Source organism: Haemaphysalis longicornis, unplaced genomic scaffold (assembly GCF_048455015.1).
Source record: "Haemaphysalis longicornis isolate Haplotype H1 unplaced genomic scaffold, Haemaphysalis longicornis Haplotype H1 scaffold_4, whole genome shotgun sequence".
Classification (NCBI taxonomy): domain Eukaryota; kingdom Metazoa; phylum Arthropoda; class Arachnida; order Ixodida; family Ixodidae; genus Haemaphysalis; species Haemaphysalis longicornis.
The window spans coordinates 130205403-130220134 of record NW_027526361.1 but is presented as its reverse complement, the minus strand read 5'-3'; the positions used below and the strand labels follow the sequence as shown (position 1 = coordinate 130220134).

Below are 14732 nucleotides of genomic sequence, written 5' to 3'. Positions count from 1 at the left end.
ATAAACAGACTAAACACCGCACACAGTTCCGCATCAGCGTGTTCATCATGTCAATGAGATGTGCGTGATTCGGCATTGCTTCTTGGAGGAGAGAACTAAGGACAGCTCCTCTCAATACCAAGAATCTACCAGGGACAATCGCGTGTCCCTACTGTGTTCTAATCCGTCACTGTCGTTAGCTGGATAGTGTTTTCGCGTTTCGATCCTATGCAATATTATGCAGAGCGGGATGACCTCAACTGCCTCCCATCATCCCGTTGTTCATTTCCACTTGTCCATTTGCACCGTGAGGTTAGTTATGAGGGGTTCATCTTCCGTAGGTCATGGTTATTGCTAGCCAAATACGTGACGACGCATCGTACTAACTGCCGCTCACGAGCGTGTACGGCAATTCGGCGAAACGTTGCGCACTGGCGCCGGACAGCGTTTGCAGTGCCCCCGCGAGAAGATGTAGGTAGCAAGGGAAGCAGAAAATGCCGAGTGATTTGGCATCAGTGGAAACTGCCCTCTTTCGTTCATCGCGTGCCTTCCTGTTTATGAATACAACTTCCCTGACATTCTGAGTTGTCAGTTGTTCTCGATAAGAAAGTCACCATGAACGTCTTTGTATACTTTATGTGAATTCTGTAATATTGAGAAAGCCTTTCTAGTAAAGTTAATACAATTACAGCAGTGATGCCGCAGATGGTGTGGTGCTGGGTATCGTTTCTCGGCTACAGTGCAATCTTTGTTCTAGCATACTATGCACTACGTCATATAGCCTCTACCAAGTTTTATACATGCTCGGGAGTTGGTTTCTCAACTCAACCACAGCCCCGTGCGTTTCCTCCTTAAAAACCGGAAACCTAAATTCTAGTTCTTTCTCGCCGCCGCTGAAAATGTAGAGTAAAAATAGCGCACGGGTACAGCAAAACCCACAGGATAGTATTAAATAAATAAAAAATGATGCACTAGTTGCGGTCATTATGTGGTTCATTTCGTTGAGACTGCACGAGAGGCATTCGAAAGAGCCATCACATACAGTGCTATGACAATCGAAATTATCACGCTTCCCACGTGTCACGTAATCCTGTAATAAGCAACAACGAGTGAATCAATTTTTTTTTCAGCTTCTATACCGTGAGGAAGCCGGGAGCTCGTTTCCACGCCCACTTCGGACATCGTGGCGGTCGAGAGGGTCGGTGAGCGTTTACCGCGGAGGCTCTGCATGAGCAACGCTGTGTCGAGCTCGTCGTATTCGTCGTCGTCGCCGCTCTCGTACTGGCTCTGTCGCGAGCTGCCCGCCAGCAGCGGCTTCCGGTCGAGCAGGGGAATATAGTCGGCGTGGTGGTGCCTCCTCCGGCCCAGCGGGAAACTGCTGCTGTCTCCGGGGTGCTCCCTCTTTCCGCCGCACACCACAACGAGCGTGAAAAGTAGGACCACGCCCATGAGCACGCATGCGCAGGCTATGTATAGCGCCACCTGCGTTCATGAAGAGCACCACAGACATCGACCACGAAGTGCCGAAAGGGGAAGCGAAGAAGGCAGCTGCGTGGACAACCTGGCGGCATCTTGCTCGTGGTAATCAAGAAAGCTTTCCTACAGGATTCACGAGAAACTACGCGAGTAGTGACACCATAATGGAGCCCCAAATAGGGACAATAATGGAACATGAGTTACTTCCGCTTCCTTACTTCCTTACTTCCGCTTCCTTACTTCTTACTTCTGACTATAACGTTCTGCATTATCGTTAGTGGCATGGAGACACCAGGGCTGCGGACATAATGAATGTTGCGAAACTACGAGAGCATCAGCAAAATGGTGGTAGTAAAAACATTGAACACGGAGCACGCAGAAGAAGTCGCGTAGACGTGGTGTTTCAAGAGAGGTACGGTAAGTAAATCGTGGTATCGAGATTTGAAATTTTTCAACACCCCGTGTTGATAAAAGAATTCCTTAAAGTGGACAATAGCGAGTTTACCGTAGAGGGGGTTATTCGGCTGTGGCGCGACATTTCCGAATCACGTCTATCCACCGAGTTTCGTCTTCCCTTGGTAGCATTCTGTTATTTGGGTGGTACATCTGTTTACGGTATTCCGGAAAGCAATTAGCGGCCACGTGTACTCATAACTTCAGTTGACAGTAGTGTGGTCTCTAATTATGGCGTTCATTTTATATCCCTAACGCTACACCTGCTGAATCTCTCTCTTTTCATGACCCTTCGAGCTGCACGAAGTTTTTTATTCCGAGTTGGTATACTAGGAATCGTGGTTTCCGCCTAATACGGTACCAATACCAGAACAAATTGGTTGAAGTAATTCTTATTGAGAAATGCAATCTATCATAATTACCTTAGCGTGCTTCCCTAGTTCATCCCGGACCATTCTAATTCACCTGTTTCGCTCGCGTCAGTGGCAGTAGTACTGAAAACGTGCGTGAAATATTTTAATACATCCTACTCCTCTGCATTTCATTGCCTAAACAGAAGAGCTGCTTCACTGGTTGCCTGGTTTGAATTGCTTTCGATTTATTTATGTTAATTTTAAAACAAGTTTTCCGAAAACAGATCCCCAATCATTACCTATATTTCTACTTTAGACTTGTTTGCATGGCGATGTCAGTTGAATATGACAAATGATTATGAATCATTTATAGGTCGTACAAGTACAGGAGCTCTAATACCTAAATTAGATATGTACCCTAGTACAACGTTTTTTCAGGAAGCAACGCAGTGCTTAGCCTGACAATGATGTCAAGTGATATGAACAGAAGACGCCAAGTGCAGTAAGTAAGCTATGTTGTGCTTCTGTGTATAGTCACTCAGCTATGATTGTCAATCTAATCTGTACAGTTCTGATAGTCATGGGACCTGGCTAGGGTACAAATCTAGCTTATGTAGGTTCAATATGTCTGTTTTAGAACGCAAATAAAGCATTTTTATGTGCCCTCCCTCGTTACACAGGAAAGTGTATATGACATGAATGGAACTTCTGATAACTTTTTCAAGTCCTCAGTAAAACCACTACGTAGCAAAAAAAAATATCTTGAACCCATCCATGGTTATAGAGTTCCTGTAGAATACCCAGTGTACAGTCGGTAAAACGCTTGTCTATAACAGCGATTTCAACTTCAACCAGCCACATCCGAAAACTGATTGATTGATTGCGGTGTTTAACGCGCCGACGCAACGCAGGCGATGAGGCGCGCCGTAGTGGAGGTCTCCGGATTAATTTTGGCCACCTGGGGATCTTTAACGTGCGCCGAAATCTCGAACACACGGGCATTTTTGCTTTTCGCCTCCATCAGAAAAGCGGCCGCCGCGGCCGGGAATCGAACCAGCGACCTCGTGCTCAGCAGCGCAACGCCTTAGCCACTGAGCCACCGCGGCGGGTCACATCCGAAAACTGCCGAAACATACTCGTTCCAAGCATGTCGGAGGTCAAAGGGAAGGGCTAAGACTTCAGAATTCCGCAGTAGTTTTATTCACATCCCGCACCGGCCGGGCAGGATAGGGCTGAAAGTACGAAAGCTGTGTTATAGACAAGCCTTTTACAGGCTGTACTTTAAAATACGTTTTTGAAATTAATATGTACGGCTTTCCTAACAAGAAAATAATAAAAGCTATTCCATTCAATGTTAAAGCTGCCGGAAGTGCAGAGGAAAGATTCGCTGAATGGGCTGTACTGCCGTTAACCGCTCAAATTTCCCGCCTTCGCAGTGCTCGCGCGCCCCCTCCCTGAAACTGCGCGAGTGGGAGTTTTGTTCGTTTTGTACTTGCTTTTCCACCCGCACGTTGCGGCGTTGCACTGCCACTTTTTTCGCTTACTTTCGTAAAAACCAACCAAATCAAGCTTCCTAACTAAATGAACGTTGTCGCTGCAGGTTAATTACGAATGTTTTGCCTCAAATGTACATACAGTTTTCTTCGCGCTTAACAATAGGAAGATGTATGTCAAGCGCCAGCGGTTCACGAGTTTCCAACGCGTATGACTATATACACCGCTTGTCACTCGAGGCTTCTGGGTTACGCCGGGCCGACGGTAGGCCGTGCGGCTCTACTTGGGTCCAGCGAGCCAGCTACGACGTCAAGGCGAGCCCCTAAAGTGCTCTGCACTTAAAAAGGCTTTAGCTTGACACAGTTAGACTACCGTCATGAGGGGTAAATAGGCTTATTGTACTTTAGGGCGCTTGATATATACTGCTTAAATACGGTGAAAATAAGCCTACACGCTTTGCACAAGAAAATTCAATTGAAATTACTGACGTGATATCGGGTTAAACAAAGCGAAAATAAATTATTGTTCAGAAATTTGTGTTTCTGCAATTCTGCAATACGTCTCCTGGGGAATTCAGTCTCACGGTAATGTTACAGGCTCGCGCCGAAAATCGCCATTAATACGCTTCCGAAAAAAAAAACAATTGCTGGTTAGGGTAATGTAACCATCTATGTACCTAATTACCTTTTTTTTAGTTTTAAGCCAATACGGTTAAGTGAAAGACATATTTGTGCTCGAAACGACAGAACACCTAACGATGCTTGAAAAGAACGGTGTGCACACCTGATTGCTGTGCATGAAGTGGACAATCTGGCGAAGATATTCTTCTCTGCTCCATTTTGTATGGTTGTGGCCAACATTGAGGAAAACCTCCCCGCGAGGGTCGTGCCTCTGCAAGCTTGGGTTTGGTGCTGGTGCGGGCCTACCGCTGGTGTTGTCAACGCCGTTGGTCTCGTCCAGCTGCTGCTCTTGTAGCTGCTGCAGTCTCCCCCGCTCTTGAGCGCGGTAGGTGTCGTAGTCTGGGAGGTCCCCAGCTTTCCTTGTGAACGCCTGGGAGTCGGGTGGCAGCAAAAAACAGTTGCCCGCGCAGCTCAAAGCCACTAGGCACAGCAGATGCAGCAGAGCCATTGTAGCCATTCTGCCTGGTATGCGCGGCGCTGCCACAGCCTAACGCACGGCTTTGACGAAGATGACGAGGAGCTGTGACCTAAATGGAAGCCTGGCCTGGTTCTTCTTCTTCGTCTCCTCAAGGTATTCTAATGATGATGATGGTGGTGACGAGGATGAAGGCGTGGAGACTAATCGTTTTCGAGAGGCGGATACCTCTGCGATACCTGCTTGTTTTTCTTCGTCTACTGTTAAGAAGCACCTCTCGCTGAGACGTAAGTGCTGGTCGTCCCGATGGTGCAGTGGCTGCTGCTCTTGACGGGCACATCGTGACTAATAATTTTCTCTCCATCTATCTGGCCACAAATGTTAGGCGAGAGGGCTACAAGAAAGAAATATGGTGGTGATGATATCTTAGCAAACTTAGAGCGTAGTCGCTCAGGAACAATGAGGAGAGTTTAGTGGCAAGGAGGAGCTGTAACTTTAATTGCACAGTATGTCAGCGCTAAACGCGCTGGATGAGAGTGGATCCCTCTTCACAGGATTTCATATCTGCCTTCGCCACCTGGCCCCTGGTAACAAGCCGTAGCTGATCCTCCAAGGCGGGGCTGGACAGCAAGATCTCCCATCGCTCGCTAGGGGTAAGGGTGGGGTTCTTAGTGGAGGAGTTGCTGATGAGGGGTGGGTGTTTTGGGCTGACGTCGCACTCTCGTATCATGTGGCGAAGATGTTCCCCATGTAAACAGCCACCTCTTTTAGGTTGATAATCAAATTGAAGAATTTAACCGAATATCAGTCCGCAATCATAGAAAGATTATCTGGATGAATAGTTGTGATATGTTATGAGTGATATTCATCGCGCTTAGTTAGTCGATTCAATGACACTAATTGGCCAAAGATTTTAGCCTTTTTTGCCCATTAGAGAGCTAGCGTGTGCCATGAGAAGTGCCTTACCATGGCTTGTTGCCAATTAGCTCTAAAGAAGCTTTATCGTGAGCAAAATAAATGACACCCAATAAAACACATTTGGCCGAATCTATATGCTGGTGAATTTCCATTTAGTACGTAGCTATCATATTGAAATACTGTGCATGACATTGTCTTTTCAGGGGATATTTGGCGGAGTTGGCCGGATCTGCCCTATTGGAACCAGGCAACCGGAGTTGCAGATGCCCGTTGGTTTTTTTTTTTTTTTTGTTGTTGTTTTTGTTGTTGTGTTTGCTGCTGTGAACAGCATGTATGAATAGTTTTTAATTTTTTTTTCTTCTTGGATTGCTTTTCTACTGCCTTTCTTCGGCGCCTGTCTCGATTTAGGTTTTTTTTCCATTTGTCGGGTATGACGCCGTTTGCGACAGCGCGAGGCTGAAGTGTGTAATGTATGTTCATGTTCTGCTTTCATCTCACCTTTGTCTGAAGCCGGTTTGACAGTGGAGCTGTTGTACAAGCCTTAAGTTCGCCGTTGCAGGAACGAATACCAAGAAAATGATTTATTAATTGTATACCGTTCAACGCGCCGCCGCAATGCAGGCGATGAGACGCGGCGTAGTGGAGGGCTCCGGATTAATTTTGACGACCTGGGGATCTTTAACGTGCGCCTAAGTCTCGCAAACACGGGCGTTTTTGCTTTTCGCCTCCATCAGAAAAGCGGCCACTGCGGCCGGAAATCGAACCCGCGACACCAAGAAAATATCGAGCTCCCGTGAGCGCGTGCCTTGCGGTGACCTCTAAGCAATCTCGGCACGCGCATTGGCTTTAGCAAAAGGCCGTGTCTAGAGTGCCGTCCGACGGTATTATAAGCACTCCACTGTGTCGATGTCCACCGGCGTTTTATAACATAATTGCTGCGTCTGGCAGTACATCGCTCTAAAGAACGCAATGCTAGGCAACCTAACCTAAACATAACATGAGGTAACCTAACGCACACAAAGAAATAATTTAAAAGACCAAAACTAACCTAAGGCATCAATATTACAATTCAATTAAAATAATGAAAAAAAAAACGACCCAGGCAAGAGGCGGTCTCGAATCACCGACTTTTGGACAAAGTAGCTAAGACGTATCCTCTACACTACAACGACAGACCCTGTGGCCGTTGCTAGCCTAGTGTTAAATATTCGAATGTCGTCGGACGGCACTGTAGCCATGCCTGCAACGATCAGATAGGGCGCCGTCGGACGGCACTCTAGACACTGCGTTAGCAAAAACACTGGCAGAAATCCCAAAGAGCGATAGAATGGCGAGCGCTCGTGAGCGCGTGCCTCGCGGCGACCGCCGAGACGCCGGCTAGGGCAGTTCCTTTAGCGAAAAAAAAAAAAATCCCCAGAACGGTCGCCAAGCGCTACCGCAATGTAAAAATACCTCCAGCGCTAATACGAAATATGACAAGACACCCTGCTTGGCTGTCTCGTCATATTTGCTGCGGAGAGGTCACCACGGCCTAGGCATCCTCTAGAAATCACTATGGATAATTGGAGACATGGCTATGAGCGCGCCACTGCTTCCCGAGACGACTTGGAGATCCCGCCACAGCTGCTTCGTGACTCTGACGAAGAGCTGATGTAACTGTAAAATGCTGAGGGTGACTTTGCAATCAACCACTCGCCGCGAAGAGGACATCTTCGATGCATAGTACGGCGATTACTCGCCCCGCAACTATGCAAATAAACAATGATACCTAAACATAACTATCTGTCCTGTGATGCTCACCTACAACAGCTTGGCATTCCAGTCTTGCGCGTGAGTGCAAGCTTTCCTGAATTTTTTTTAACGCGGGTGTTTTATTTATTTTTCTAAAAGCCAACGCGACGCGTACGACGTGATTTTCGTTTATGCCCTTGCGTTGTGCTGTAAATGTGCCCCAGGCCACTTGCACGCAAAGCTACATTGAAATGAATTAACCGTTGCACCAGTTGCAACGTTGTTGTAAACTGTTTATTGAGTATAGGAACGCACCAGGCCTGAGAGGCGTATTGGGTAAGTAGGGACGGAGATGTGTGGAGTTTCACTCGGCGCCGTGAATCTAATGTTGTTGATGATGATGATTGTGATGATGATGATGATGTCCTCAAAGATTTCGGACGTACCCACAAGGGGGGATTGGCTAGGGCTTAATCACTTATCGAAGCTTGTGAGGACGTCAGAGAGAGAGAAATAAACGTTGTTTGGTTGAAAAGACTAGCTAGGGCTTGGTCCTTGCCGGTACGACGTGGTAGGTCTCCTCAGTCCAGGAAACCTCTGGCGGCAGTTGCCGTACCCTGTTCACCAGATTCTTCTGGTTCTCTGGATGCTCGTACACGGTGAGGACCTCAGAATACTGCTTTATCTACGGAAATAAAAGGGCCGTAGCATCAAACTTCGTTATGCTTAAAATCTCAATTACCCGTTAATGAGTACCATTCCGCAATTCAGACTACCTGAAGCAAGAAGGAAAGCATGAATACAAATATATCGGTTCATTTTTTCATACCCAAGATTGTGTCCCGATAGAAATATAAGTGAAACCGACAGAGTCAATCCAGAACGCTCAATAGGATTCTTCGAAAGCAGTTGTCCAGCTACCGAGAAGCGGCGACAAGCAAGAAAAAAATGATCCATTTTTTCTGGTACGAGGTACCGCACACATAGTTCCGTAGGGGAAAGCCTTGTTCTAAACACATAGAAATTTAGCCTTGGAATCCTGCAGCGCAACTCGGTGAAGGTCACTTTGCGTTGCCGAGAACCCCAAACAGGAACGCTACACCCGAACATTAAATGTTGATACTCTTCAAATGATTGGAGTTCATCTCAGCAAGCAGCGTTTGAATGCCAATACCGTATTACCCTTGAATATGCAGCAAGAGCCATTATAGGTACGCCGAATTGAACGGGAGTTGTGACAGCGAGATTAGCTAAATGGCCCGATATATCTGGTTTCCCTTGATGTCAGTATAGCCAGGGTCCCAAGCTAAACGTACCTCCTTCATGTGTCTTAGAACAAAAAACACGACTGTATGGTACAATAGAGAGCCGGAAAAGAAAATTAATGCCTATAAAATTGACCTCAAATCGGATAATGTAGTGATTTCTGATACATGTTGCTGTACTTTACATGGAGTGAGACTCCACGATACAACCTCGACATCAGACTCTTCTTTTTCTTTAAAGGGGCCATGAAGACAAAATACAAGTTTGTTTTATTCGAACGATTTCGGACTTTATAGTGCCCCCAACGCTTGTCCGGAGGCAAAAGATGCTTTATTCACTGAGAAACTATTCATTTTAAGTTAGAATTTTGATTTTCCCACTAAATTGTGTGTTTTCGAGGTCTGCAATGACATCACAGGAACCTACCGCTCTGCAGCCAATTGCGAATCCTTGTTTACCGTTAGTGAACCTAGATGGTTTGTTTTTGACGGCATTTAAACTTTGCTTGTTTTTTTTTCTGAGAAAAAATAATGGTTTCGTAAAACATAGTGCTCGCTCAGCAAATATGGCCACGTATGACACAGTTGCTTCCGTCAATCGGCCAGTGTCGTCTGAGACAACCCCAAAGCACCGCAGTGCTGTGCAGCTAACCCAAACATATTGTGACGGGGATGTTCGGCTATGTACTGAGCCGACGGGTATGCGTCAGTGTCTGTGCTGGAGAGAGGGTCTGATGAGAGCTCAGCAGCTAGAAGAGGAAGTCGACGACGATCGCTCTCGACTTGGTTCGTGCGTGAATCTGGACACTCTGCTCTGGCTTCCCCTTGTAAATACCTTTGGTTAATACAATACCTTCGCCGTAACAATATGACAAGAATAAAAACTGGCACAGGATTTGTGAACAAGGCACACGTACGGGAGCCCAAACATCTTTTTTAGATTTTAAAGATTCTTGGTCGGTGCCAGTTTTTATTGTTGTCATGTGATTTCCTGACCCGACGTGCTCCCGTCCAGCCCTCGATTTCATAAACCAAACATAGTGCGCGCAGTACCAACAGCAGTACCCATCGGTACTTCTATTTTTACGTGTGCTTTCGTAACTTCCACTGTTCGTCCCACCATTCTTATTGCTTTAGAATAAATGTGCCCTACGTTTACACGCAAATAGCTCGTTCGGCAAGCTTGTTAGCTCTGCCTAATTTGCGTTTGCTTTTGCCGGCCTCCGCCAATCGCAGAGCAGGCTGGTATGACATCTTTGGTTCTGTTGCGGAAATGGGCTAGTGGGTCGTAGGCCCATTCCATTTTTTCTAATTATTAGATCATTTGAGCAACATTTACGTTAAAAGTGGTGTCAGCATGATTTTAACAAGGCAATTTTGTGAATGAACCAAACGTTTGTTTTGTCTTCATGTCCCCTTCAATGAATAGGAGAATACGCCCAAACGATGCGATAGTACCAAAACACTGTAGAGTCAAGCAGACAAGAGAATATGCTAAAATCGGGAAGCTCAGATACATCAAAAGTGGGGAAACATACAATTTTTCTCTGCAGCGGTTTGCTGCAGAATATATCTACGCTACTCCGCCACCACCTCCGCCGAAACTGAAAGCTTTCCTGATGCACGCGTTATAGAACACGTCGCCGCCATTGGCCTCGCTTTGCGTTTTATGTCTGATGTACGTGGTGTTCATATCGTTCAGTTGTGAAGTACGCACTATGAGGCGCGTCGCAGCCAAAGGGCAAGCAACATTTAGTGCGAAGACGTTAGTTACCCTTGTAGGTCAAAAAGCTGGCGTCCATGGCGCACAAAAAGGCCGACAGCTCAATTAATAAAAAGCGAGTCAATAAAGGTTCATACGCAATCTACGTTAGTTGAGAAACACAGGAAAAATTATCCGCTCGATAAAATCGACTTCCCCTAAAGATAGCATCGAAGAGGTAAGGCTTGCGAGCGCACAGCGCTCTGGGGTGCGCATAAGGGCCTGTAAGTCGTGACAGCTTCTGGTTTATGGCGGCATCCACAGTGCAGGAACATATAGGTTCAGCGCAACTTCATGTCCAGGGTGCATACTTTATTGCCAATAATGCTTTCGAATTCTCTACCCCTATAATGCGCTGAGGTGCATTTGGTCTACAAGAGTCATAGTGAAGACGCTATCGGCCGCAGTCATTGACATTCATTTCAATACATGAATCACTGCGTGAAATGCTTGTCTGGCACACTACTTAGCAAGGCCCTCGTCACCCAGTAGTTTTATTTTCTGCAAAACATTACGCTATAAAAAGTCACGTATTTAGTACGAATAGGCGAAACAGCATAACTCATCCGAAATTGAGTTACATTTAAAATTCAGATTTTCGGTATTTGCACGTATGCCCAATTAACCAACTGGTGTAACACGTTTTAGCGAGGGATCTGCACCACAAAAGCTACGTGTTCCAGTTCCCCGAATAACGTATCTTATATCGTAACATACCATACCGAAATGCATGGTCAGGTCAGAGAGCACTCCTTATTCAGGCCGTCTGCATGGGCAGTGAGGGCGAGGTGTCACATGCATACCTCCCGCAGGAAGCGACCATCCGTGTTCATGCGCTGTGTTACAGACGCTACCGGCGAATTCTTGAGCCACTGAAGTACGGATACGGCATTATGGGCTGTTCAACCTTCTTCGGGCATGGCTTCTTGCACTTTTTCACCTTCTTTGTGCAAGGTGGCTTTTTGACGCACTTCTTCCGCGTTTTCGTGCAAGGCGGCTTTTGTGTGGTGCTGCATGGGCACATGCTCTCAGCGCGAACGTCGACGGCCCTCACATCGCGAGCGACCCTCTTTTTCGCGGCGTCGTTCGTGCGCGTTGGGCCTGCGGCGGGCTTGATAGGCCGTAGTAGTTTGTTGCCGACCGCCGGATCGTTGTTTGGCACGCGGGCAGCGTACACTCCCACATCGGGCTGATGGAACAAACTCACTCCCCCTATCTTCACTGGCTGTGCTTGCGGTTGTGACCGCGGCTGGGACGGGATTTTCAGCCGGGGACGATACTGAGCTGGAGGCGACTTCTGTTGCACTGGTAGTGCCTCGTAGTACGCTGTAGGGTAGTAGTCTTCGTACACATACGTGGTTGCGTAGTCGTACGTGTTATCGGTGGTAGGCGGGTAGCGTAAGCTGCCAAATACCCTGACCACGGGCTTTTGTACGAGTGGCACCGGCCACAGCCGCTTCTGAAGGTTGAGTTGTGCCCTGGAGGAACGCCCGTTCTGCGGCAGCCTAGTGGTCGAAGCGCGTTTCTTTAAGGCGGCTTCGAGATCAGTGTCGCTGCACTGGCAGGGTTCGTCTCCAGCAACGGCACCAGTGCGCTGCCAAGTCTTGCCTCCCACGGCCGCGGCAACGCTTCCGATGAGCACGTCAAAAGGGGAACTGGGAATGCCGGACGCCTTAGCCCGGTACACCTGACCATTGTCGTCGCAGTTGAGTCCATCGCCGTAAGTGTATTCGCACGGGTTGTTCTGAGTGACGTCGAGAGCCCCGGCAGGAAAATACATGGTGGTGCCAGTGTCCGGTTGCTGCATGTCGTCCTCGGGTCGGTCAGCTGGTACCATGGCAGGTATTGTTATTTTTATCGCGGGTGGTAAATTTCTGAGCAAGCCACCCGCATTTCCGAAGGCCACGTTTGAATTTCCTTTTATGTTGCCAGGATTTAAATTGTTATTGGGAAAAAACGGCTCAGGTCTCAGCGGTTTCCACATGGGTGCGACCGGAGTTCCCGGTGGATTGGTGATGTTGCCGTGAGGAAGCAGCTGATCTAAGAGTGTCAGCGGATATTCCTCACTGTACGAATACGATCTTGACGCTACCGGGGCACTAGTAATGCTACCAGCTGAACTGTTGACCAAGTCTTTCTCGCCCTGAACGTTATTAAGTGGTCCAGCGGTTTCCACAAAATTGACAGGCGTCACTTGCTTGATGACACTCTGGGATTGATTATAATCAACCCCCGATTCATTAACGCCCCGCAAGAGTGTTGTAGTAGGCAGTTGCGACCCTAGCGAGGACATCATCACCATACTCGAGTCGATGGGCAGCGCAGGTGTCTTGCTTGTGGTGTCCTGAGAAGACCGAGCGGCTGTGGAAAAGGCGGTAGTGGCCTCCGGCCAGATCTCAGTCGGATGTGGCAGCACTTTCCTCCGCTTCCAACAACCTTTTCCAGCACTGTTGAACACGTTTATCTGGACCATCAGAGACTGGTCTCGCTTCATTTGATTCCTGAACAATGAATCCAGGTCCTGGGAAGCTAATTTACTCTGTCGTGCCACCACTGTGTCAAGGGACAATTGTTCCGCTTTCACCTGTTGTCCCGGCAATGGTTGAGCTGCAGCTTCGGGGGCCTGTTTGCGTAGCAGGCGTCCGCTCCCGAGGTTCAGCATCCGAAGCTTCTGCAACGCTTCAAGCAGTCCTCGCTGCTGGCCCTGGTCGATCTCTCCGTCGGCGATCGACACGGCACAGCCAGGCAGCAAGAGCGCTATCAGAAGCGGCGCCGCCAGAATCATGGCGTCGTGGGACAGGCCCCGCGTCAATGCGGGCCCATGTCCGCCATCCTGGAGCCGACTGTGTGGCCCGGCTACGGGCTTCGGCTTCGCATTTTAGACTGGCTTCGGGTGTGTTGGCGCAAGTTTTCTGCGCACCCTGGGCAAGCGCTATCGCTATCGGGAACAAAAGCGTTGTCAGGGTAGTGGCTTTATAGACTGACAGAAGCTCTGGCATAGCTTCCGCTATACTCGTACTAGACACTTCTGAAGTGAGTAAATGTGGGTAGCTGCGGCGGGATATTATGCTGTTAATCAGGGCGGTATGAATATTTTGAAACCTTGGAAAAGCTGGATACGACCAAAGCACCTGAAAATGATTCGACGAAGTGTTGGCTAGCCTGCAATCGGCAGGCATTCTCAGATAATGAATGGCAGCCTACCATTGTCCCTTAAGAAGAAAGTGTATGACAGCTGCATCTTACCGGTACTTACCTACGGGACAGAAACTTGGAAGGTCACTAAAAGGGTTCAACTTAAATTGAGGACGACTCAGCGTGCAATGGAACGGAAGGTGATAGGTGTGACGTTAAGGGTCAAGAAGAGAGCGGAGTGGGTGAGGGTACAAACGCGTGTTAAAACATATTAGTAGGAATTAAGAAGAAGAAATGGACGTGGGCAGAGCATGTAATGCGAAGGCAAGATAACCGTTGGTCGTTGAGGGTAACAGAGTGGATCTCTAGAGAAGGCAAGCATTGCAGGGTGCGGCAGAAAGTTAGATGGGCAGATGAAATCAATAAGTTTGCGGTGATCAATTGGTCGCAGTTAGCACTGGACCGGGGTAATTGGAGAATAATGGGAGATGCCTTTGCCCTGCAGTGGGCGTAGGTGGGCTGGTGATGATGATGATGGCTCGCCACAAAGAAGCGGTAAAAAGCTTTGTAAATAGTCCAAGAATGCGCGAGCATTCTTACACTACTTGTCCGCATTCCCGAACTTGCGTTTCTCGAAATTCGCCAAAAATTGTTCGTCCTGTAGTGGACATAAAATGGGCTGATGATGATCATGATCATGTGTGAAGTAGCGGCATTGTTGTTCTTGCGATGATAATGGTAGCTGCTGTGAAGGTTAAAGCGCTAGACACATGTACGACCTGTGCACGCGATTCGCATGCGACTGGTCGTTACGATTGATCGTTAGGACCTGTTTTGGCGTCGTTCGCTGGTCGGAGAAGGCTCACGACGTGCGACTGGCAAGCCAGATGCAGTCGTGCCATCGTTGCGATCGTCGTGAGGCCACAGCCAATGAGAGCCCGTTGAGCCCCAACCGCCCGCAACCGGCTTGCGGTGCTCGGGTGTTGGAAACTTTGGGCTTAGCATCCTGGCGGATATTTGATCGCCACTATCTGTGAAAATGCGAATGACAATCCGTAACACAGCTTTTCA

General features: G+C 48.0%; 2 protein-coding genes across 2 annotated transcripts in view; both read right to left on the bottom strand.

Annotated features, from left to right (window-relative positions):
• LOC144180004 (uncharacterized) overlaps positions 1-8824 on the bottom strand; it is a 33466-nt gene extending 24642 nt beyond the window's left edge. The window contains exons 1-4 of the mRNA XM_077708415.1: positions 8816-8824; positions 8059-8184; positions 4614-4805; positions 1194-1461 (exon numbers count right to left, since the gene is read on the bottom strand). Coding sequence (XP_077564541.1) covers positions 1194-1461; positions 4614-4805; positions 8059-8184; positions 8816-8824 — 595 coding nt within the window. The remainder of the gene's footprint in view (positions 1-1193; positions 1462-4613; positions 4806-8058; positions 8185-8815) is intronic.
• Positions 8825-11376: 2552 nt separating this feature from the next.
• On the bottom strand, positions 11377-13311 carry LOC144180003 (uncharacterized). The gene is made up of 2 exons (XM_077708414.1): positions 12831-13311; positions 11377-12353 (listed from the first exon to the last, which is right to left on the bottom strand). Exons 1-2 carry the CDS (start codon positions 13309-13311, stop codon positions 11377-11379), a joined length of 1458 nt encoding a protein of 485 aa, XP_077564540.1.
• Positions 13312-14732: the final 1421 nt, after the last annotated feature.